Consider the following 26,093-nt stretch of genomic DNA (forward strand, 5'->3'; position numbering starts at 1 on the left):
AGGTGACTCCGGCACATGTGCGCCCAGTCTTATAAATGCAGCCCCATGTTTCTCCCATAAAGTGTCCATCAGCACCTTAATGCATCTCCCAGTGAACGTGACAGAGCCTGGTCTTGCACATTATTAACTCCAGACGTTTTTATGAGGCTGTGAAACAGAGTGCTCCTTCTGAATAAGATATGTGTCCGGTGTTCAGCAGGCGCTATATCAGTCTTTTAGTTTTTTTTGCAAAGCATCACAATACTTGATAGATGCTGTTTTTAGTGGCTTTTATATGACTTGTAAACCACGGGCTGCGTTGTCTTGTGAAATGTTGCAGCTCTCTAGATTCTATGCTCTCATATGAGCAAAATAAATTAGGCCTAATTCTTCTGTGTCTAATCCATTATGACAGCAATTTGTTTGCATGGGAGAATACATCTATATTAATGTTATGTAAACAGTGTTTACAATGATAAACTGCAGCATGTAATCATAAGAGGCTTAGCAGGGTGAGGTTAAAGGCGCATCCAAATTGGCAGGCTAATCATAAATGCATGTGCTTTTGTAAAATATTAATATAATATAAATGTGCAATGAATGTAATAGTGGTTTATTGCTGAGCTATATTTGGAAGTAGTTGTGTGCACACTGCAGGTACAGGAGACAATGACAGTGAGGTAAACTGGCACATATGCTGAGACAAGTAATACAAGCTTGAAGGATGTTAATTTTTTTGGGGGGGGGGGGGGGGGGGGGGGGCAGAGGGGGGGCAATCCTAAAATCCACGCAGCAAGAAGGACTTAAGAAGCTGATCCGTGCTGCTTCTGTGGCTGCGTGTTTCCCAGAGTCAGTGGGCGTCCTCAGTGGGGAACAATAACACTTTAACTGCTTCCAATTAAGTTGTGAAACGGATAAGCGGTGCAGTTATTTCATGATAGGAATCATAGGAGTCTGCAAAGTGGGGAGGTGGGATCACGTGACCGAAAACATATTTCAGAGGCTTACTTTAGAAGCTGGGGACTCTCTGCTTATGCAGCGACGCCAAACAGACCAACCCGGAGCTGCGTAAAAAAAGGGGGGGAAACCCCTGAATAGACGCACGAGGGAGGCGAGTTGAGTTTAGAAAATGTGTTTTACAGAGTTTACAGCCTGCCTCACGCAGCCAATCAGTTTTCTGGAGTCAGCTGAGCCTCGGTCGGAGTTATTTGGAGCCTCAGTCTCAGTGAGATTCTGCGCGTAAAAGATCTACCTGTCAGACGCAGCGTCGGTGCCATGGCGTGCGCGTCATCCCCACCCGCAAACTCCGCTCCGGTACACACGGAATAGCAGCGGGGTTTTAAGTGCCGAGCAGCACGATGGCAGTTTTCCACAAACTGAATTAATAAGGTGGGTCCGTCTCCGTCGAATTCAGTCGCGCCGGAGAACGATGCTGAACAAACCCACGGGAGGATTTCTTCTCCAGGTAAGATGTTTGCGCTGCTGGGATTTAAAAAAAAAAACTCACCAAAAAATCTCTATCTGCTTTAAGGAAATGAGTTAAACATTTCACATGTTTTCTCCATGATCAGTGTTCGTAATGGAGCATTTAAATAAACAAAATAACGCAAATGTGAATGGAATAAAAATAGTGAGGAGGAGGTAGACTGAGGGGAGGGAGTGTGTTCATGGTCAGAAATGATCGTGAAGTGTGTGTCCCCACTCACGCGTGGTGAGTGCCTTTCTTGGAGTGCCAGATGAATTATTTGTGGACGTGGGATGTGGGGTTTTGTTGTCTAATGTAGTGTGTAATGGAATTCCTTGTTATCTGGCGAGTGGCACAGCCTCAAAAGGTTGTGGACACGATACTGCGTGTGTGTGTGTGTGTGTGTGTGTGTGTGTGTGTGTGTGTGTGTGTGTGTGTGTGTGTGTGTGTGTGTGTGTGTGTGTGTGTGTGTGTGTGTGTGTGTGTGTGTGCTCACACCACTTGCCCACATTATTCATGCTTCTCCAGCAAATAACTGTGAAACCTACTGTAGCTGGCTGCTCCAGCTTTTGTTCTCCTGGGGGGTCAAGGGGTCCAGAGTTCTCTCCAAGTCTTCTGCTGAGGCCACCACATCATTGTATATGCAGGAGTTATAAGCTACACTCTACACTGATCTGCTATAAATAGTAGCTTCCACTGGATTTCCATTTGTCTTTCCTGAGAGCAGGGTGCAGGTCCAGGAGCTGCAGATTTTAATATGAGGACACGATTTGTGTTGTTATTATTATTATTATGTGTCCATATTTCATTTTGCATGACTCACTCAGCTCCTGAACCTCATAAATCAAACCCTGCCATATTGTTTTTTTTCCCATCCATGAAGATGTGCTGCATTCTCCTTGTGTGACTCGTTACCTTTACCATAAGAACATGAAATGAATTTATTCGCAAGACGTAAAGCAGCAGTCTTATTTTATTCATTAGTCATGGGGGGAGAGATTAACATAACGAAGGAGGTTCTTGACAGCTGCTTTGTAATATAAATTAAGCTTACTTGCTCAAATCTGGACATGCTCATGACTTTTCCATTAGCGATCCGGTTGCCTTAGTGACTGACTTTCATAATTATTTCTTCATTTTATTACAAACTTCTGATTTTGTGGCACATCTCATGTCCTGCTCTTCTGCTGCATTTGAAACCATAAAGGTGGGATCACACACACAAATCACTGTGAATTGCACAGTATGGCGACACCTGCTGCACTTTTTTCCCCCTCAATTTTCAGTACAGGCAGCCGTGACATGAGGAAGATATTTTCTCCTACATGTTTATGAAACGGAGCGAGTGAGATGCAACAGTTGAACGTACAGCAGATGGTGATTTTATGGCTCAGAGTGATGGGAGCTTGTGAGATGAATGCTGATCGCCGAACAAGATGAAAAATCTCCTGCACTAAAGTCCAGTCCTTCAGGGTGCATTATTAATAAAGAAGCAGAATTTTTCATTACTTTGGTTTACTATTCTGTAACTTGATAGAGATTTTTCTAAATAAAATGTGAATAGACTGTTATGTTACTACAACTTAATGCTGTTTGTTCTTCCAGCTTCAAGCCTGCCAGTTCTCCGGACTGCATCCTTTTATCCACTAGAGTCTAAACCAGCCACCAACCATGGAGAGTCTGAGCGAGCTCCAGAACCCCCTGCTGGACAAAACCAGCAGGCACGCGGTCCAAAACGACTACCAAGGCTACCAGTGTGACTACTCAAGCCCACCTTATCAGGACAATCTGATCGGCTACTACTACACCGGGGCCGGCGACAAGCATAAAACTCAGCAGTTCCTGGATGCGACGTCCCTGCATCTGGCGGTGGAGGCCTTCTACAGGCCCAACTTCATCCTGTACAAGGACGACGTCAGCCTCCACAGCAAGGACTCCAAGAGCGAGAGCTTTGAGACCACGTTTACCGAGGGCAAGGACGCCGTGTCGGACGGAGTTTCCGTGGAGAACGTGGTGGACAGTTTACAGGGAGAGAAAGACGTGAAGATCCAGACGGTGTCGTACGACGTGGAGGAGGAGCAGTGTCCCGAGTACGAGGTGAGACGTCACTCGGAGCAGAACATTAAAACATCGTCTGCATAGACTCACATTGCAGGGCAGGGACACTTCAGCCCAACACTCAGCTGAACTTTAACTTTGTAGCTGTGGTAATGGTTACAGTTGAAAGCTTTCACTTCTGATATGAGCCAGATAAGAATAATTACTGTAACCACGTGAAAAGTGATGCAAGCGAGCACCGTTTGGCAGTGTTTGACAGAGTAATTAGAATATTGAGTAGCTGTATGAAATTAGAGGCGTTTCAACACTTACTTGTAACTGTCAGGGCCATCTTTCAACAGAAAATGAGTCATGGTGCGTACACTCCAGTGATGCTTATTATTTCATTTGGTGTTCCAATAGACTACCAGTGTGATTCACACTCATTTCTCACTCTGTACTATAAATGGTCAATTTGCTGGAGCTTTTCTAATGCAGTGCGGGGTAATTGTATGCTTTTGTTGTATAATTGCATTCGAAAATAAATATGTGACACGTCTGATTTTATCTATTCAGACATAGCTGCATTATTTGAAGCATAGACCTCGAAAAAAGAAAACATGACAGCAAAAAGAGCAAAGTCTTTTCAGAATGGGTGAGAATGTAATTTCACTCAGGGATGCTTGTAAAATACCCAGGGCTCGGCGCTGGCAGAACAAGAAGTATAGCACCCTAACTGGGCTGATGATCGCGCCAGCTCTTGTCACTCGGAGGCCTGGCAGATAGATAGAAACATGGAAGCGACCGCCATCAATGCCATAAGTGATGTCGTGCTTTGAGGGTATTAAGCAGGAGTTCGCTGATTCATGGCTGCCGGAGCAGGTGAGCCCGCAGCTAAAGTTATTTTATGACAATTCGGGAGAGCAAATGAATCAGACGAACAGTGCTCGGATGAGAAGTTGAGTTTCCGGTTGAAATATGAGACTTTTTTTTTCCACATGCATTAATTTTCTTTCCTCCTCGGTGAGTCTGTACTTGGGTGCTGTCATTGTTGTAGGGTCCGGACTTTGCTCACGCACTCACACTTTGTCAACCTTGAAAACAGGAAATCTTTATGACAAAGATTATCGAATCTTTAATGAATATATGTTATGAGTCGAGTCAAAGGTTTTGATTGAGGTGAGGGTTTGATTAGAGGTGAGATCAGTAAGAACTTACTATTCAAATCAAACTTAGGCTCCATTTATATGACAACTTTTCAAGTCAAAACGCATCATTTATGGGTTTGCACGGCAACGGTTTGAAAACAATGTCCATACAAATGGAAGAACACTGCAAACTATGTAGTTTTCATGCTGGGCCAATAGTGGATGCTGTCATTTGCTTTTGGAATGAAACCACACTCTGATGACACTGTAGAGGCTCAAGCATGTGCAGAAGAACTATTCACTACAGCCGTGGTGCGCAGTGGCAGCGTTTCCTCCGTCTTCATGAAGACGGAGCCCGAGCGTTTTCAGATAGTTGGGTTTTCAGTTGCTCCTTGCACCGTTGTCGTGTAAACAGACTTCCAAAACGCAATGAAAGTTTTACATTTTCCCTTTAAAATGTTGTCACGTATTTGGGACCTTAGTGAACATCTGGGGATTTCTGGGGATCGGGTGGATGCCTTTTCCTGGCATCTTTTTTCAGAAGAGATTTTGTTCAAATGTAGATGTTTAACCGATTCGTTCTTTTAATAAAAAGACCATTAAAATGACAAAGTAAGCTGTAACAAGTCCAGACGATACTCTATATAAAGAAATACATTCGTATGCTCCATCCAATGTGGCAGCTTTTTATTGTAATATATTTACATTTATTTATGAGGTGTGCAGTTTATATTTGGAGTGCACAGCTTTACCCAACTTCACTGAATTTGAATCACCACCATCAGATAAACACATAAAGAAATACAAGAACACGTCTGATACAGAGTAGGAGCAGGTGCTGATCAAAATAATCCGTTATGAAGCTTTTAATAAGAGATATACTCATATTGAGGAGAATTGTGTACATAGCTTGGACCTTGGTCATCGTTTTTTTGTGCCCAACTCGGGAAAATTAATTGCCTGATTAGATTTATGTAATTAAAATACAGAGTCCTCAGAAGCTATCGAATCTGAAACCTGTGTGTGCGCTTTAAAGCCAAGATTCATGTGTGAGTCATTAAAACACACAAACAGTGCCACATGTGCCAGTGCGTAGCAGCTTTCCATAGCAGCAAATCCAACATTAGGAGGCATTTCACAGCTAAGGGGATAAAAAAAGGAAGGTACAGAGCTGAGCTTGGAAGGCTTCCTGTATTTCAGGATATCGTCTGTGGCAGACATATTTTCCCTTTTCCCACTGTTGTAGCCATTGTGTGCCACCGGGAGAAAGAAAAAAAAAGCCTTCACCGCTAGGCTGTGTCAGTTTCTATTTGACATCAGTGTGACGGGAAAATAATAAATTGCCTTCAACAAATAACAAGACTCCATGCATGATGCCGCTGTGATTGGCCCGGCGAACGGGGTGCACAGGTCTGCAGGTGCCCCAGTACTGAGCGGACTGTCCGCCGTAGGCGCTAACGAGGCCTCGGAGAGAGCTGTGACAGGCTTGTTAAAGGCACTGTGCCTCAGTGGAGCTCCATCAGTTATACTGGCAGACCGGGCCCGGGCTGCCATCCCCAGCCGTCACTCAGGTCCGTTATCAGGTCCTGCTACGAAGATAAAAGGAGATTACGGCTGTTTGTGCTCACCGGTTTATTCATGTGATGTCAGATTATGCGGTTACGACCAGCTGCTGTTTTGATGGATCACACCCTGCTGTCCAGGTGGACGGGGCTCATAAAGCAGAAAAGAGGGTGCCTCATAATCTTCTCCTGGCAAAAGGTGGCTGTAGTAAACTGTTTGTTTCCTGGCGCTCGCATCGTCCGCTCGTCTCTGAATCTTCACAGAAGTAGGTCCAGGTAATTACGTTGTAATCCCGTGGTTTGATGGATGTGGATCGGATGAGAAGCTCAAAGAGAAAATTGTGCACAACATGCCTGGAAACGTGCTTGTCCGTGATCATTCACAGTTTCTTTCTTTTCGTTCACCTCCCTGACTGTTCTTTAATTACCGCTAAAACGGCTGCTTCAGTCGCTGGCTTACATATTGATTTCTGTTTTGTGCCTTCCTTTTCCGGGATTTGATTGATCCCTGAAGGCAGCAGGGCTAACAAATGAAACCTGTTCCTCACGGGCGCTGTGCATTCAGACAAACATCCGCAGGACAGAAAGTCAGAACACGTTCTGTTAAGGTCACCCATGCAGACACAACGCCATCCTGGCTGCCTGCTCCATGAACCCACATAGTCTGACTGGCATTTGAATCCATCATTCATTAGCCCACTCAGCCCCCGTGGCCCCTCGTTCCAATAGCAATGCACAGTATTGGGAGCCCGGCGAAAACATCCCCACCCTGTGAGGCACCGGGTGCATTAAGGAAAGACGGCGGAGGTCTCTCAGGCTGTTGAAGCAATTTAGCACATAAATGACACTGTCTTCTTGCTGTTTCTCCTGTCACCTCGCGATGATGGAACAATCCGTTAATCCCGTGTTATCTGTCAGGCCGCTCATGGGTGTTGACAGAGGCACCAAATCCTCTCTGGCTGGCTGAGGACATCCTGTCCTGGGCGGTTGTGGAAGGAGGGCAGACATAGTGGCCAGTGGGTGGGCGGGTGGCGGCGGCGGCGGCGTTGGCAGGGGGAAGGTCAGGTTCAAGCTACAACACAAGACAGATTTCCAACAAACACCGCAACGATTGACTCGTCTGTCTAACTTTATCATTACAACAACATCAGTGTCACGGCGACTTGGCTTCTTTCAAAGCATAAATTTCTTTGCTGTAATATTTGTATATGCAACAGTTTTCAAAATGTGGGAGTATGAACCCCCACTAAAGCATCGTTTACTCGTTTTCAAGTGAATACCTTTGTTGCATTTTGGGTGCTCATTTACAAAACAACAATGCTTGGTGCCACTGAAAATACAAGGTTTTAAAACAGCTCCCAAGGAGGAACTTTTGGGAAAAAAAACTCTGACTCCATCTCCATGGAAATGTGAGAAAATGCAATTTTTCAGAAACGTTGCTCCACTTCATAGCCATAATGAATAGCTCTTCTGCACAGGCACAAGTAAATGAACAAAGAATGGCGGCCTCCAGAGTGTCATGACTCCCATCAAAATCAATCCATTGCAACAATTTTCACTGCAGCATCGAGTACCATATTTTATGCTGCATCTTGGCATTTAATAACAACTAAAGGTGTGTTTAGACACTTTGAAAGCTTTAAATGTGAGCCTTTTGCAAAGAAATATCTATCTATCTATCTATCTATCTATCTATCTATCTATCTATCTATCTATCTATCTATCTATCTATCTATCTATCTATCTATCTATCTATCTGTCTATCTATCTACATGTCTATCTATCCATCCATCACTATTTTCCTGGAACTTAGCAGTTTTATAGTTGAGAGTCACCTGTAATAACAATCCAACTTGGTCGTCTGTCGACACAAACGTCGGTCTTCTCGTCGTTGTTCATGTTTATAGCTTATTGTCCTCTTCACACTATATTGTGGTTTTATTACAAAAGAGTCAACTTCTGACCCAACATGAAAACTACACTGTGTTCAGCTTTTCTACTGTTTCCTTGTTGACAGACACGGTTTTCATAACATTGTTCTGTAAGCGCAAAACTTTTCTGAAACAAAAACACAGAAGCAAGGTGTTTCCACTTGAAACGTTGACGTGTAAACGGGGCCTCTGAGACCTTAAACCACATTATACCCTTCCCCCAACTCTAAATTATGTGGTATTATTGATAAGCGGCAATAAAGAAAATAACATAACTCTTGTTATACTCGTTAGATGGGTTTTTATTTTGAATATCTATGTGAGTCTAAGGGCCTAATTGACTATGATCCTGCATAAAACATGCTCACTTAGACTGTTAACAAGAGACGGATCTGTTTTAATCCACACTTCAACGTTCATTAGCTTTCAGTGATTTGATGAAGCTCTGTGTCCCCACGAGCAAAAACGTGGCGTTTTCAAATCGGAATTTGGATGAAAAAATGTGGGGAAAAGGAGATGATTGATCACAAAGTCAAGATTTGAGAGACAATACAAGTCTGCAAACAAAAGTTGTGGTGGGCCAGCAAAGGAAAAATCTCTTGTCACAATAAAAGCGTGTTGAAGGTCGAGCCAGCTTGCACCTCCTTCAAACAATAATAAACACATCAGCAAGCCAAAGATATAAACTCACATTGCACCTTGTATCTTGACCCATTGACATATATTCTTCTCAGTGTTTTGCACGTTATGGAACACGTTAATCCATATTCATGAAGCCAATAGAGCAAAATGGATTATTTGTGTCTATCAGATGTCATTTTTACAAATGGTGGTTGTGGCTCGGTTGTTTAGAGTGGGTCCAGATGGGAAAGTGTCCTTGAGCAAGACAATGAACCCCAATTTTCTCCCATTAGATGGACTGAGCTCCTTGCATGGCAGCCATTTTCATTGGTGTGTGTGAATGGGTGAATGTGATTAAGTGTTAAACGATCTAGGGGCTGCTCACGCAGTGAAAAAGTGATGTCACTCTTCAGTAAACCATCTTTGTCTGCAGCTGTCATGTTTGTTACATTAAATATTTTGTACTGAAAATCATTTTTCCCTCCACTTTTGTATTTGTGACGATTGTAGTACAAAATATCTCACTGGGAAAAGGGATCACCTGTTGCTATGCCAGCTCTGTCATCAAACCCCCCAGGAGGAGGTCCGCCCCACACTTCAAACAGCGCCGATGTAAACCATGCTTTGAATAGCACTCGCTCTTCCTTTTCCTCTCTGTTAATCATTCTTCATTCACCTGATGTCTTACAGAGTGACAGCTCCAGTGACAGTGAGAGTGAGGACAACTTCATCGTGCTGCCCCCTCGGGACTACTTGGGCCTAACCATCTTCTCCATGCTCTGCTGCTTCTGGCCCCTGGGCATCGTTGCCTTTTACTACTCTCACAAGGTAAAGGCCCAGACACCTCAAGCTTGTCATTAACTGTGATTACGCTGCGTTCTATTTAAGGTCAGTGAGCACAAGCACTCAGACAAGTGCTACCACAGCCCATTTTCCACCCTGTGACCCTGCATGCGGTTGTTTCAGACGACTGACTGTGTAAATTCAGCAGGTTCGGCCCGCTTGTCAGTCATCCGTGTTCACTCCGGGATGCCATTAAAGGCTGAGGTTTTGGTTCACGACTCGTTTTTTTTATAAACTGTGTGCGAGAATGTGTCTTCCGTACTGTAGCTGAGACTTAATTCACAATTACAGCATCTCATGGTTCTGAAAGCAGGGGGGTTCAAGCCCTGCAACCTCAAACATAATACAGCATATCTGAGTACTTTTGCAACATCTTTCACGATAATTGCAGAGACAATTATACTGGAACAGAAAATAGTGTGTCAGAAGAATAAATAAAGGTCAGGCTGATTTTATGATAGGAACCCAAAACAGCCCGACAACACATTTGTCACTGTCAGAGGGATAATGACCTAATTGCCATGGTAACTAATGGCTCCCTCAGAGCATTTCTTGTTTTCTCTCTTTTAACTGTGGCTTAACACCTACTCACACACTCGGAGCTGATGAGTAACACACCGGCTCATTTCACTCTCTGCTTTGTTTCGTCAGACTGGCAAGGCCATCGCTAAGGGAGACTTCTCCAGAGCCGGGATGAGCTCCAGAAGAGCCCTATTCCTGGCCGCGCTTTCCATCACCATCGGCACGGGGATGTACGTGGGGGTGGTTGTGGCCCTCATAGCCTACCTGTCCAAGCCCGGACATGTATAGCACAGAGACCGCTCGCTTCTGGATGAGATGGAGAGGAAGAGGAGGCAGGACGGGAGGAAGGAGAAGGCTTGGACAAATCCCATTCGGGAAAGGAAGAAGCTGTGACAACAGAAAGGACTAATGCAGAAAAAGAGGCTGAAGAGACGGCAGTACGTGTGGAAGGAGTATTACTCAGACTACATATTGATCCTGTTTCAAAACTCCCATCGAGATATTACAGGGAGTAAAAGAAGAAACCACAGCTGGGAAAGATATCTACTATGTAAGACTGTGCTGCCCCGGTTACACGATAATATTTCCAGTGAAAACGCATAATTTTTGCATTTTGCCTTTACACTGCGACATTTTGAAAACAAAGTCAGTTTCCATGAAAACGGCAGAAACCGTTCTAGTTTTCATCTTGAGCCACGAGTGGGTAAATGGCACACATGGATGCAGGCAGAGAACAAAACGCTATAAACACTAAAAATGGGAGTAGATGGGCATTCGTATGGACTGACAACCAAATTGGATTACTATTACATTGACTGTGAACTGAATGTGCAGAAGAACTACTGCAGACGTGGTGCGCATGCACAGTAGCAGCGTCTCAGAAAAGTTGCTTTTTCCCTGTTTACAGGACTACGGTGTCGGAACGTTTTCTGAAAGTTCCATCTTGGGAGGCGTTTTCAAAAAGATGTGTTTCATGTGGCTCTGAGCACCGTTGTCATGTAAACACACACCCAAGACGCAACAAACGTTTTGCGTTTTCACTTGAAAATGTTGTGTGAACATCCCTGAGAGAAAAAGAACTGAAGGAAGTAAAAAAAAAAAAAGAAAAAGAAAAAACTACCTACCGTTTACCACAATCATCATTTACGTCATTTTTATTTCAACCTTTATAGTGGATGTATTATCTGTAAAGACGATTGCAAATTGTGAATTATCCATTGTAAATGAGTTTCTCTGGGAGAAAAAAAAAAAAAACTGTCCCGCTGTTGATTTTTATGTGACTTAAATGAAAGAAAGATGACAAATTGATGGGTTGAGAGTGTACACAAAGCTGCTGAGCAGTGGACAAAAGGGTTCTTAGTGTCTATTGTGTACTGTAAATTTAATCAATAAATTAATTTGGCATGAATAATAAAAACACTCGGCCGTGTCTCACGTTCCCTCATTTATTTTCACTCCGAGAGGTAAAGAGAAAGGGCCACATGGGTCAGCCCAGCTAATTGCCTGTTGTCAGTTCCTATTAGTCTTATAGATAAGGCATAGTAGGAGTCATCATAACACGCTGGTTTTGTTAGTCGACCCCAGTCGTATTCTCGCTTCTATGTCATGTGTGTAACGGTTTTACAGACTTTTATCATGCAAGCAAACACATTGCAATAGAGATTATCTTTGATCAAGTTTAGACTAAAGAAAATACAAGTTGTACTGAACAGCTGGATAACAAATATGTTATTTATGTTTATCCATGTACAGATTCCCCCCAAAATCCACATTTTTTTCCCCAATATCCTTCTTTATATGTGCAACTAAACTGCCAGTTTCCTGAGTCAAAATTCAGATTTTGATTTTTATTTCCCACCTCCGTGCAGATGAGCAACTTGGGTTTATCGCTTTGCGCAGGAACTACAATTTGGAATCAAAGGTAATAATGAGTATTTCGACCTCAACATGTATATTACTGTCTTGATATCTTCCCAAAAATTGAGAGAAAACAAATCAAGCTATGAAAAAATGTGGATTTTATAGGCTGCTGGCTTTGTGTTTTGCACCAGAAGGTTACATTAAAATGAGCTTATGTTGAGATTATAGTCATTTTTAGTAGTAATTGTTTTGTTTTATGAAAACAGAGACATTTTCACCACGTATACTCGGTGCCATAACACAAAAAATACCTTTAATGTTCAAAATTCAAGGTTATTAAGGCACTATATTACCAGCCCATTTAAAATGAAATTGGACTGTGTGCGGCCCTTGAACTAAAATGTGTGACAACCCTGCTGTATGTGAAACTGTGTGAAACCAAGAAACATGAGTCCTGCACAGTTAAGCACATTGTTAAGCACGCCCATGTGCAGCCAAATATAATTACTGTCTTCATACTTACAAGATTTGAAAAAGCCTTGTTAAAGACTGTCATATTGTTACCGGTAGGATAAATGACTACAATGTTCAGGTCTGCAGATGTGACAACTCAAGCATAACAACTATACGTTTTAGCAGCTGAACCGTGAGCTAAACTCTTGTAGTCGTCCTCAGAATTACATTTGCAAACTGATTATAATAGTTTCTACATTTATATCATTTCTGTTGTGAGGACTGTACAAACATGTCTTTTATTCGGTGGGTGATTAAAGGGAACCGCAGCTGGCTGACAGGCCTGTCAGGTTATATCTGACAACAAAGGTTGGGAACCAGTGAACACGAGGCAGATTGTGTGGTTAGAGCTTCCTGTCACAGCTTATTGTCGCCCGCCGAGCACTATATTGACTATTTGCTATTGCAGGCACAGGCCTGTGCGGTAACTGGCAGGTCTCGTCACTGTCTTTTTGGCATCATTCACTGTCGATCCTGGAGGTGACTTTCGCTGCCAGAGTACTGCGAGCGTCAGGAACAATCCCTGCTCCTCTTCAGCCGGGATGCCAGAACAAAATGAGAGCAGCACTTTACTCCCCTCCAGGACTTGGATCGATCATCGCGCACGTCCCGTTCTCCTGGTCCACCCGCCATCCAATCAGAGTGTCCTGAACTTTACAGAGGGATGCTACCACTGATGTAATACTTATTAGGGTTACTTTCCCGCTCGCAGGCCGTGTTACTAAACCGTGATTTTGTCTTGTGAGAATGTCTCATGGCAATGACCTATCAGCTGCCCGACATCCGTGTAAACAACAGGAGATGGCATGGAGCGACCACAACCTGCAGCATTTAATGCTGGAAAAGGCCGACATTACTTTGTGTTGGACTGACTAAAAAGTGACAAAAACCGAAGCGCCCACCGTGCACTCTGCTGGGGAAGAAAACTTTTATCTACGCTGAAAGATTTAACCTCAAATCTGAGAAAGCAGCAAGAAAGACCGGCACAAAGCAGAAGCAGAGGAGGGAACCCTCCATACACCTACTCACACCGACCTGCACAGATCTACTGAGTGTTAATTGTTGTTAATTGGTTAGAAAAAGCTACAGTTGACATTTAAGGCCCTCATTTCTGTGCTGTGACTGTCAACTATAAAACTATCAAGTCCCAGGAGAACGTGGACTGGGAGTCATGGCACTCTGGAGGAAACGTTGTTGTTGTCCATCTACGTAGACATGTGCAGAAGAATGCCGCGGTGCGTATGCGGAGTAGCCAGCAGCGTTTTCATAAAGTTGTGTTTTCCTCACAGAGTCGGAGCGTTTCCAAAAAGTTCCACCTTGAGAGCAATTTTTCTTTTCAAAAAGTTGTGTTTTCATTGACTCCAACCACTGTTGTCATGTGAGCAAACACCCAAAACCAACAGAAGTTTTGCGTTTTCACTTGAACATGTGAACAAGGCCTAATTATTTCCTAGATTTAATTTGCAAAATAAGCATTAACCATAACGACAACAAGCTTATTTCTTATGTATCCCAATAACCTTTAAGGAAGGGGGGGGGGGGGGGGGGGGGGGGGTCATCCTCCCACACTGGTGTCTTCACCGTATCACATCAAGCTCTGAAGCGGATGGCAAAACAAGCAAGTCTCACAGGTGAGCCTGTACAGCCTGACCTCGCCTTAATGCGCCGGTTTTCTCTCTTCCCGAGCAAATCTCTCTTCCAGAGCAAATCTCTAATGCACCAAATGCCGCTGGACGGGGCAGACGGGGGCGAAAGTGCCGCTCTCATCAATGGGGGCTGTATGGGCCGCTCAAGTGGGCTCGCTCTGTCAGAAAGTGCAGCGCTGCATGTGTTTTCTCTCCCTCAACAGATAGGAAGCTTCACCCACGCCTGCTAAGATCACTCGCACACGCATACAAACACTGCATCCATAGCTCAGACCACCAGCAGCAAACTGATTTTATTAGTCATCCGCCCCCACGTGGATACAAACTTTCCGAAAGGCAGCAGCCGGTTGAAGTCTGACTTCAACAAATATACAGATCGCATGCATTGAACAAAGATAACACTGGGGGACACACACAATGTGTGCAGTCCGGGCAGCCGTGATTGATTAATGCAATACATTCTTTCGAGCACTATTGTTACTATAATCGATACTATTTGCAATAAGACTATTTCTGATCTATTTTATTCTTAGTATTGATTTGGGATCTTATTCCAGCAACTCAACATCCATGTAAAACTTTACTATCGTGCAGTTTCACCTCTCCCTTTGTTGACTCACTACCTCCCACGATAAAATTGTTCATTATATTCGAATTTTTTTTTATCAAAATGTACTATTTTGCTCATATAAATTCATCATTAATCCATAATCATCACTTGAGTCTCCGCAGTTTTTGTCTCCTGATAACAGAATATCAAACATCATGGAATATCAGGTTTAGATTATAATTTTTTAGGTCGAATTTTTTTTTTTGGTGTCAGTAAATGCTGTGGTGTACTTATATTAACATTAGTAAATGAAATAAAATTAATATTGAAGTTAAAAACCTGAAGCAATGATACAATATCAACAAGTACCAACTCAGGTTTTAACTGATTTATACAGCAACAGATGGTTTCCTCACATTAGTTTATCACTAGAAATGTGATGGAACAGTTTTGCTCTCTAAACGTTTTGAAATACGAGAGATCGCATGTGTAAATGCAGCTTCAATGGAGGCTGTAGTTTCTGATCTCAAAGCCTCATTACTTTGGCCCTACTGAATTTCTCAATTTTACCCTTTAAGCTTTCATTAAATGAAAATCTGCTTTTGTCAGATTTGACAAAGCCGGAGCCCAACGTGTCACGTCTGACAAAAAAAAAAAAACTAAAGAAAGTGCTTCAGTCAGAGGTGGAGAGAGACTCATGTTTCCGGAGGGAGGGAGAAAAATGATGAATGAGCTGAAACAAAAAAAAAAATAAAGAAGGATTATAGAGTGGAACAGAGTGGAAAGACAAAAACACATTAAAGCTGAGTGCTGCATTAATAAGCGGCAGGGTGCTCGTCATGCCACTGAAAGGCGTTTTTAGATTCCTATCTTTGCCTTGATGAAACGCTTGTCACCGTCCGTGGTCGACCAAGAACAGAAACCGTTTTTTGTTTTTTTTTAAAGTTTGCTGCCAACAAAAGAGGATTGATTTAAAGTGGCTGCAAATTGCAACAATTACTTTACAAAAAGCTGTGAATAATGATATTGTATCTTTCAGTTTATTAACCTTTCGGAGAGAAAGATCCTTTTCATTTTCTTGTGTGTTTTTCTCTTTTGTTCCACTCAGGTGACTTTACTCATCCCTCAAGACACGGAGGGGAAAAAACAAAAAACCTGTACTGCTTATAACTTCAGAAGCTTTTCAGGGGCACAGAGGGTCCAGAGTGACGCCTTTATTGTAGCTATTATACACAAAAAACTTGAATGCATCAAAAACATTAATGTAACTTTTACCACAGGTCCAGACTATAAACAAAGACACATAAAGACGTTAAAGTAGCTCGTACATCGTAAAGGATAGAAATTCTGCAGCAAACTTTTCCTTTGAGGCATTAAAAATACACCAGTAGGCAATAAATACAGCCACAAAGCAAATGGTAACTATTTCAAAGAAAACACAGATTTTTTTTCAAACAAATTTCTTAAGAGTAGAAACAACACAACACAACACAACACAAGACAACACAACACAACACAACACAACACAACACAACACAACACTCAGGGCTTTTCCACCAACAAGAACCAGGAGCTAATTTCACCAATGTAGCGCTCACACCGGAACGAGGAGACGGACTGTATTCATCGGTTTGGTCCGGTTCGCTCCATCTAGTCTGGCCTGAACCTCGGATGCAGACCAAAGAGCCAGAAAAACATTGCGTCCCCTCGTCGCTCCATTGTTTTTTTTTTCACGTCCGTCTTGTTTTAGTACAGAGCCCCGGAGTGGCCATTGAAAAGAAAATAATAAGCCGTGAATGAGCTTGGGGCTCATTTTTCAAGATTACGGCATTACATTGTGAATTTCTGCTCCTTTCACTTTATTTCTGGATGCGTCTGAATCAAAGGCTTCAACATGGAGGAATGGAGGTGTAGAATAATAGAACAGCTCTACAGCTGTTTCCAATGGCATCCTACGTAAACACAAATTCTCTTTCAGATGAAGCCATCAAAAGGCACACTTCATGCTAAATATAGCCGAGCTTTCATTTACAGTAGTATGAGGTTTGTTTTGTAGTTGCTGATGAACCAAAAGTTCCTGCAGTCATAACGTGATACAAGACCTGGACGTGAAGTTAGTAACAATGATGTTACAGTGAAAAGTGTGAAAAAAACAACAATGGAAAACTACTTCTAAATTCTATATCCGAAGCAGCTGACAGGAAGGCGCAGGAGCTCTACAGCACAGCAGTTCGAGAGCTCCCGGCTACACGATCGCCGATTAAATGACCTTGTTCCTCGCTATATTAACTTGAGGGAGCGACTTATTATATCATTCCCACGTGTTATTATTTTTTTCTCTATAACCACTCCAGGGCTCCGTGTTGGCTGAAGATTTCAGAATGCCGGTTCAGAATCTCTTCTGCTTCGTAGGTAGCGATAACTCCGCCCCCAGCTGATAACGTGTCAACGATGTGGGGCCGGCTTAGCACCCGTTTAGCCCCTGATAGGCCGGGGCATTCGCAGTGGAAAGACAAAGAACTGGTTCTAAGTCTGACCCTGGCTCCGAACTAGAACCTGGTTCTTTCTGGTGGGAAAGCCCCAAACTGAGACCCGAGCTGAGATATCAGTGATGCTGCAATGAAAACTTACTGCTATTAAACTGGCCTCAAAGTCTAGCTGTCAGGGTGAGCTTGTAAAATCATACATAATGCAACAGCTATAGAGGTTCTTCGGACATTTCACTGTATTTTGAGCCAGCATCATTAAAACTGACTTTAGTTCAACTTTAAATTGTTTCTTATCATATATACATATAAATAGACATGTACACTGTACAATGAAAAGCCTACTTTGCTGGTCCCCCAACCTATAATCAACTAAAAGACAAAAAAAAAGAAGGAACAGAGTATGTAGAGATAATTAGTTAAATAAGTTTTCAAATAATAGAATAAATAAGGATAAGGCACATTATAAAGAAAGATAGCAGTAGCAGCAGCAACTTTAGATTGTAGTCATTTTCCATCATAATTGTTTGGTTTTGTGAAAATGGAGACATTTTCATCACGTAGACTTTACGCCCCAACAAAGAAAAACTCTTAAAATGTGAATTTAAAGGTCATTATGAGAATATTTTACTGGTGCAGCTCACTGAAGATGAAAATTGAACTAAAATGAGTTTGACACCTCTGATCTAGAGGAAATAGAAGTCATCATCTCAACACCAATAATCTTGGAAGCACACGAGCGCTAAACATCGGTGCTACAAAGTTTAAAATGCAACAAACACACACAGACTGTTTGTTGTTGTTGTTCTTCTTCTTTTTCCTCGTAGAGGCAACTATAGCCTATGACAGTCAACTAGTCTGTATCATAAGATTTCCTTTTAAACTCTATAGACAAGCAGCGTTTTGAGACGACGTGTTATGGTAATAGAACGCTTTAAATCAAGAACGACGCCGCGTCTTCAGCTCACTGCCCAACGGGAGGAACTGAAAGAGGAGAGAGAAAACTGTGTCCTGAAGTCCCACGCAGTTTGGGGACTCGACGGTTAGTTTGCAAAAGTAGATAAACCTCTTGGCTCGGTATTGTGCGACAGATCTCGAATCAGACGCTCACACTTCACATGAGAGATTACAGAAGCTCGCATGCTGTTTGAAGTTCATGCCAAGATCGTTTTTCCATGCAAGGAAGATAAATTTAATGTATATTTGATTATTCTGGGGACACTTTCTAGGTCAACAGAAGCATCAGTGACGTCAGCGGACGGAGCTAAACTCATGCGGGCTGCCCTTTGGGATTCATATCATACATGAATAGCAGTCAGCGCTTAGAGTGCCAACTCAGCATGTTTGAGGCGCTTTTATTCCAACACATCCAGGGGCAGGTCGTCTCTTTACCTCGGCGAGTTGACTTCTTTGACATTTGCATTCCTTTAGTGAAGCAGTGACCTCTTTCGGGATGCACACACCCACAGAAATGCCCTTAAAGTACACTCCGGGGCAGATTCCAGCCTCCCACAGCCTCACACTGGATACATGAATATACAAAACAGACGGATAGAATAATACAATATTACCTCCTGGCAGGCGAAATGCTTGTTTTTGCTTATGTGAAGCCTGGATAGTTGTTATGGCAGAGCTGTTGGACTAAAATAACAAATAGACAACGTGAAATTAATGTGTACTGGTATAGCCTACCTAATGAAGCAGTAAAATGTGAAATGATATTTATTGAACCAAATAAAATTAAGGATACTCAAGTGCTGGATTTAAAGGCCAATTTTACTTATTTTATGTGTGATGCAGTTAGAGGGAATTAAACCGGTTTCACATTTGTTTGACTACAGTTTGTTGCAAGGACGAGATTTTAAACCTTTTCCTAAATCAATAGCGACAGATTTCTTTTTAGGTCAAATCTAATTCAGAAATACCTGATTGTTTCATTTAAATGGCTGCTTAATGTGCTCTTGTCGCAGTATTTGGAGTAGCTTCATGAACATCAATTACCAAACAAAGCTATGGGAGCTTTTGCGTCTCATTCAGCCAAACAATGGATGAAAGACCTGATGCATCATCTGACATGGGGGAAAACTACAAAAAGGTGTGCTGAGGAATGCCATGTTACTTTTTTAGCTTACATAGGAAAAATTGAGACAATCGATATTGAAGTTATGTGATAATGAGCATATATTACTGCAACTCTGTTGCCTTTTTGGTTTCTTGCCTGTTTGTTTTTGTTACTTCACATCTTTCTGTCTTTTGTCATTATTTTTTCTTTTCTTTTCCTCGATGCAAGTATCCAAAGTGTCACTGTGTATATTTTCTGTCTGTTTCCTGTTTTATTTTGAAGTCCCGTGCTGTTGCTGGGGGGGGGGGGGGGGGGGGGGGGGGGGGTTCACGAGATCAATTTTATTTGGTTGTGTATTATTTTTCTTAAATGTTGAATCAATAATTCGTACACTAACACTCTTGTTTTTCAAAAAATTATATATACTGGACTTTAGTTTTTTCTTTTATTTCCCTTTTTTTAATGTAATGACGAGTGGCTGATTTATACACATATTCCATCACTTGCACACAAGGTGGCCAATCACCCGGTGGCCCCTCGTCCTGGCACCCTTGGATTTAATTCAGCAACATAGCTTAAGAAGAATAAAACCTGAGCCTTTTTTTTTTTTTTTTTAAATCTCTCAAAGAATTGATGGATGACGCATTAACACGGAGGCTCACAGCCTCTCTGGCTTGTGACCCCATTAAATTAAACAGTGACACCCTACAATCATTTACGGTTTGAACAAAAAGTAAATTTTTCTTTAATTATCTTCCTCTAAAAAGGTGAACGTATTCAGTTCAGGATAACTGGGATAACTTTTGAAATCATGTGTCACAACTTTATTTTAGGCCGCTTTTTTCTATTGAATATAATCAGTAAGCAACTTTGAGTTCTTTGCACATGTACCCGATAAGACATTTACGGATTTTTTTTTCACCTGGAAGGTAATATTTCTCATTCCTTTGCAGCCATTGTACCTCAGCAAACCTTTTTCTAATCTGTGTTCCCAACAGGTTCTCAGTGGCACCTCTCAGTGTGCTTCGGGACATAGAGACATCCCCACAGAAACCCTGAACGCAGCAGATGTCAGCATCCACAACCCGTCTCCCTCTCTCCCTTCAGCGGTGTGCCTCACAGCTCCTCTTTTCTTACACGTCAGAGTTGAGCTCATCTTTGGAACATTTCACACACACACACACTCTTATCTGGCCTTCGTCACACAGCAGCATGCCTCTCTCTGTGGCTCAGGACACAGTCTGGACTGATAAGGGCCTCACAGCCTCATCTTCTGGCTTCACTTATCACTCTTGAGCAACAAGGGAGCACTTTCTATCTGTTCAGGTTTTCTTCTTCTCTTGATAAGAGCACACCGGACACTTTTTTTTCTTTCGTGCCTCTGAGCATTCCTAAAAAACACAGTCTTATGCCAGCAGGAGTCTTTAATGCAGTTCTGAGATAAGACTCAGCAAGCTGTGGCAGTTTTTAATTGTAATCTGAGTACCTGGCACTTCCCTGGAAGGGGGCGATGGCATTTTCTGCCACGAGAAACACAGAGCAGGAAGTAAGAAAGGCAGGTGAGATCATAATAAAGTAAACAGAGTCTATTACAGGAGGTCAGTTGAGGCCTCAGCTGTCATCTCGAAATGTAAAAAAAAGAATTCAATCAGATAATATTGGACATATATGTGCTACAAACTAATTATTTTAAAAAAATTGGTGGTTTCAGCTTCAAAATTGCCAAGTTTGCTGGCCAAATAGGAAGGAAACATGCAGATTGATGCTGATCTGATCTCTGCGTCGCCTCAGATTATTGCTTTCTTCTGTTTGCCACCCATGTAATGACATTTTATTACGTGTACACACTTTCTAAAGAATGAGAAAAAGTATTTATATATGTCAAGTAGAAAATTAGACAAATTAGATAATAGCTGATTTAGCAATAAACATACAATATGTTACTATTTGTATAATCCACAGTGGGTTTGAGACTTTGACATGTTAATATTATTTACTCAATGACAGGAAAAACAACTTATTATTATTATTATCATAACAATAATAAAAATAGCCCCTGGCTAGCTCAGTTGGTAGAGCATGAGACTTGCAATTTCAAGGTAGTGGGTTCATGTCCCACACTGGGCACCACCTTCCCGTGGGCTCACCACCTGCAGGAAAGGTTCTAAATCAGTGCAATGTGATCTGGGTGACAGTGCTCAGACTGCCACCCCCACGAAATAGATAAGCAGGAGAAAAGGGATGTATAATAATAACAATTAGTTGTCCCCCAATATCAAATCAGAAAATGAAAATCAGGCCTTTTACCATTTTCTGATATCAAATGGCCGGAAAGTACACGGACCTGGTACACGGTCCAGCTGCAGGGCAAGCCCCAGGCAGAGCAGTGTTAACAATAAAAAAAGAAAAAACATTTAATTGACTGTTGTTTATGCACTTTTGCACCGACTGTAAAATACCATTTTATCAACTAGTGAGGTTTGTTTCTGCTAACTCGCCACATCTTCGTAAAACCGCATTGACCATAAACTACATTTCCCACAATGCATGCCGATTGCATTATTTTTATAATACTAACAATGCTGAAATGGCAGGGCCACTCCAATGGGAGCATTTTGGGTTCAGTGTCTTGCCAAGGGACACTTTGGTCAGTGGAGATGGGATTTGAACCTGCAATCTTCCAATTGGGAAACAACCACTCTACCAACCAAGCCAAGCCTTTCCTGAACAGTGCATTTACAACAGCCATGGTGTGCATGCCCAGTAGCAGCGTTTCAGAAAAGTTGCATTTAAGGCCCTGTTTACACGACGTTTCACGTGACAACACCTAAGAAAAAGGAGTGTGTTTACACTGCAGCAGCGGACACAGAGACAATGATGCAGTTAGTATGCCGGGCCACTGGAGGGTGCTGTGGCTTGATTTTGTAATGAAACTACACAGACGTGTGCAGAAAACAATACACTATAAGAAGAAAATGGAGAGAACCCGACATCCGCATGGACTGATGACACATCGGATGCTATCAGGGGAGAGTCTCAACTATTAAACTACTGATCTGGACGATAAAACTAGAATATGGACCTGCAAGTCGTACCACTACGCGGCCGCCATGTTTGTTTACAACTGGATGAGCAGGAGGGAGGGGGAGAGATGTGCATGCGCAGTAACAGGCTCTGTAGCCTCCGGCAGATCAGCAGGAGGGATTAGCGGCCGTAAAAGAATCTTTCCACCTTGGGAGCCGGATTAAAAACTTTCCGGATACAGTGCATCCGCAAACTGGTGCCGTGTAAACGAAGCCCCCAAAAGTGAAGAAAGTTTTGCGGATACACTCTAATTCGTTGTCGTGTAAACGGGGCCTGAGTCTGAGCATTTTCAAAAAGTTCCACCTTCAGAGCCGTTCTCAAAAATTTGCATTTCAGAGGCTCCGAGTACTGTTGCCTTGTAAACGTACACCCAAAACACAACAAAGGTTTTCCGTTTTCGCTTAAAAAAGTTTTTACTCAAGACTGCCATCTAATGTACAACAATAGCATTACTTTAATTTTACAGACTATGTCCCTCTAAACTGCAATTAATAAGGAGCTGTATTAATCAGTACTCCTCCCTCACTGTAGAGGGCAGTCCTGAGTACACTGTTTGTCTGGGGTTTATTTTTCAATTACAAGTTCAGGTAATAGACTTTTAAGTCTGGAAAAAAAACACACACATTGCTCCCAATAATATCTAGAAAATTTTGAGAAAAAACTATTAAAAATGACCTTTTTGTCGCTGTGAGTTTGTGGTTCACCTGCCACGAACCTCATTCCACTTCACCTGCTGCCCAGGCGAATGAAGTTGGCATCAGAAACTGCCACCAGATGGCCCACAGAAAATATCGAGCCATGAAGGCCAATGGGGTAGGGGGTGGGCTGCAGTGGACGAAGTTGTGCCACACGTCGGAAATCTTTCCTGGACAAGCAGTCAAGTCCAGTTTCAACAAATAGCTGATATCCTTCTCTCCAGTAGGCGGCAGAGACAGAAAGTCAGCATCTAAAGAGCTGAGCTGCAAAGGGAGAGGTTATCCAGGGACACCACACTCCCATTATACTACTGTAAACTGGCTGAACTCTAATCCTGAAGCATAATATTGAAAGAGCTTTTTTCATTTAAAACCTCTTCTCAGGGTAAAACAGACAATACGCTAACCTTATGATCAGTCCTTTTTTTTTTTTTTTTTTTTTTAGGGTGTTTAATATTCGCACAAAGGAATTGCTCCTGGTTGACTTCAAAGGAAAATTCCAGCTCACTTTACTTCCCATGAAATAATTCTTCCTCACCAGCATCGGTTGAACTTTACTCCATAAGACACGATATCACACAGACATGAACCGCAGATTTCAATCAGCCGTCTAATCAAAAAAGGCATGTGAGGCTAAATTGGCATTATTATTACACAATGGGGAGAAAAGATCAGGCACAAACTGGAAAACTGATTTCAGTGGCTTTCAAAGAGCAGAGATGATGATGATCACTTCTATCCAGTGAGGTGTGAGGGAGGGAGAGGCTCTGTGGAGCTTCGGTGGGGGGGGGGGGGGGGGAGAAGATGAAATCAGTCCCCAGCCAGCACACATCATTTAGCAGCAGCATCAATCCCGTCTCCATTAACCCACAGCAGACAGCCTCATCACCCACAGCAGCCCCGCGGTGACAAGAGATGACAAATATTGATCAAGATATCGGATCAAGTCTCCACAGAAGCTTGTAACGCAGCGCGCTCTGTCTCCCTGACAGATGTAGATCAATGTCAGAATGAAAATCATCTTCCTGCATCAGAATTTCTTATTAAATTGACAGCGTCGTGTCAAAATATGTGATGGCAACCCTGCTCCTATTACCGTAATTCAAAGGGCCTCTGGTTTTCTAATGTCCGTGGCTGAAGTTCAACACTGCCACCAAGAGGTGATGGGATGAGTTGCAGTTTTGCGCATCAGCAGAAAATAAAAAAAGAGATGAGGATACATACAGGGGCCACATAGAGTCTAATTTCTCTTTAGTGAGCCGGACTGGTAATACAGTGTCACGATAACCTTTTAATTAAAAGTGTTTTCTATGTTGTGATGCAGAAATGTCTATATTTTCACAAAACCAAACAATTACATTTGAGAGTTACTACAATCTCAACACAAAGCCAATTTTAATGATACATTCTGGTGAGAAATACAGTGAAGTGGTCAAACAAAATCTTCTATAGCTGTTGCAGTATGCATGTTTTTACAAACTCACTCTGACAGCATGGCGCCGAGGCTAATGCTAGTTTGTGATCTTTCATGGCAGAATCACCGACATCTCCGCTCGGGTCTCAGTGTTTTGTCCGCTACGCTTAAGAAATCCGCTTTATTTGAAATTGTTGATGTTTGCTTGGCGGTTTGGCCGGATTGGAGCTTCTTGCAGGCCAGTTTGGGCCCACAAGCCTTGTCTTTGACACCCCTGGTTTAGATCATACTCATACAGTTAGCACAAAGTAGAAACACTAGATTACAACGATGGGGATAAATTAAAAGAAATGTGAGATTGTTATTTTAGGAATCACACAAATGTGTATGTAGACTTTCCATAAATCGTTTTCTGGGTCTGACCCTATAGGACACATTAATAGTCTAATAGTCCAGGAGTGAGACCCATATTTTCTTGACTTAGACAGGAAGCATACTTTAAAAGGGTCATATTATGGAAAAATTCACTTTCCAACCATAATATGCGTCCCCACACCTGGTCATCTCTCCCCGTGACTTGTTTCAATTTTTAAAAAGTGTGTGCTCCAACCAGCGAATTAGAAATGAAACCCGGTATTGTGTCGTCGAGGGTTTAACCAATCCCAATCAAGGTAGTTCCTCCCTTTGACTCCTCCCACAATCACTAGAGGAAGTACTTCCTCCTCTTCCCAAGATGTGTGGGCGGAGCCAGTCCAGCTCACACAGACACAGCAGATTCTGAATGCAGCTCCTGTGATCCACTATTCAAACGGCTGAAAATCAATAAAAGGGCAATAAACTATGAATACAAGTTTTTAGTCCAACGAGACCCATGAGAAAGTGTTGAAATTTGGGATTCAAGCAGAAATCCGATACATCCCGAATGCTGACTTGCCACTGGACCCACAATACTATATATAGGCTTAATTCCAGACAGAGGTATGGACACAAATAGAGGACAATTATTACAGATCCTTCTGTTAGTAGCCAGGAAAATGATAACTTTGTCTTGACTTGAACCAAAAAAAAACCTCTGCACCAATGGAGAGAGAGACTCAAATCAGTCTATTTAATGGAGAAAATAACAGCAAAACTCCATTAGTGGATGGGTCTGTTCTTGACTCTATGGGCTCCAAACAACTGCAAACGAGCAACTTAAGGGCCGAGCGAGCACGGGGGAAAGGAAAAGGGATGGAATGGGGAAAGAAATAACCCTTAAGCCGATTTATCTTATAATGTTACAACGTTTTTAAAAATGAAATCTGGCATTCAATTATAAAAGACTGTGTGAGTTAAATCATGAATGACGAAGTAGAAGTTCACAATGGTTTTTTTCAAGAACCTGCGTCGACTCTATGAAACGAAAGGTGACAAGAAATGAGAAATACAATTGTAGGGAGGTCAATAACCCGAATATGCAGTTTCACATGAGATTACAATAAAATGATAAGATTCTAATTTGATGATGTCTTAAATTAGTTTTTATAGCGTTGGGGAAATGTGTATTTAGCTGTATAGAACGTAAATATCTACCAAAAATGAGCAGCTATATAAAATTACTATACAATTACTGTAACTTAACTGGATTTTACCTTTTCAAAATTGTATCTTGTCATTAACTAATCACATAGCTGGT

At 42.2% G+C, this 26,093-nt stretch overlaps 1 protein-coding gene across 1 annotated transcript; it reads left to right on the forward strand.

Annotated features, from left to right (window-relative positions):
- Positions 1-808: 808 nt before the first annotated feature.
- Positions 809-11,537, forward strand: LOC308120219 (synapse differentiation-inducing gene protein 1-like). Its single transcript, XM_080480693.1, has 4 exons — positions 809-1,444; positions 3,050-3,541; positions 9,434-9,571; positions 10,238-11,537. The coding sequence occupies exons 2-4, from the start codon at positions 3,116-3,118 to the stop codon at positions 10,394-10,396; spliced, it is 723 nt and encodes a 240-aa protein (XP_080336819.1). The 5' UTR covers positions 809-1,444; positions 3,050-3,115; the 3' UTR covers positions 10,397-11,537.
- The last annotated feature ends 14,556 nt before the right edge of the window (positions 11,538-26,093 follow it).

This window comes from Lipophrys pholis, assembly GCF_963383615.2.
Source record: "Lipophrys pholis genome assembly, chromosome: 14".
NCBI lineage: Eukaryota > Metazoa > Chordata > Actinopteri > Blenniiformes > Blenniidae > Lipophrys > Lipophrys pholis.

Excerpts from the sequence above, each read along its gene's own strand:
- LOC308120219 (XM_080480693.1), top strand. The coding sequence starts at position 3,116 with ATGGAGAGTCTGAGCGAGCTCCAGAACCCCCTGCTGGACAAAACCAGC. Across the intron at positions 3,542-9,433 it reads AGCAGTGTCCCGAGTACGAG|AGTGACAGCTCCAGTGACAG; the intron begins GTGAGACGTCAC and ends GATGTCTTACAG. Across the intron at positions 9,572-10,237 it reads CCTTTTACTACTCTCACAAG|ACTGGCAAGGCCATCGCTAA; the intron begins GTAAAGGCCCAG and ends TTGTTTCGTCAG.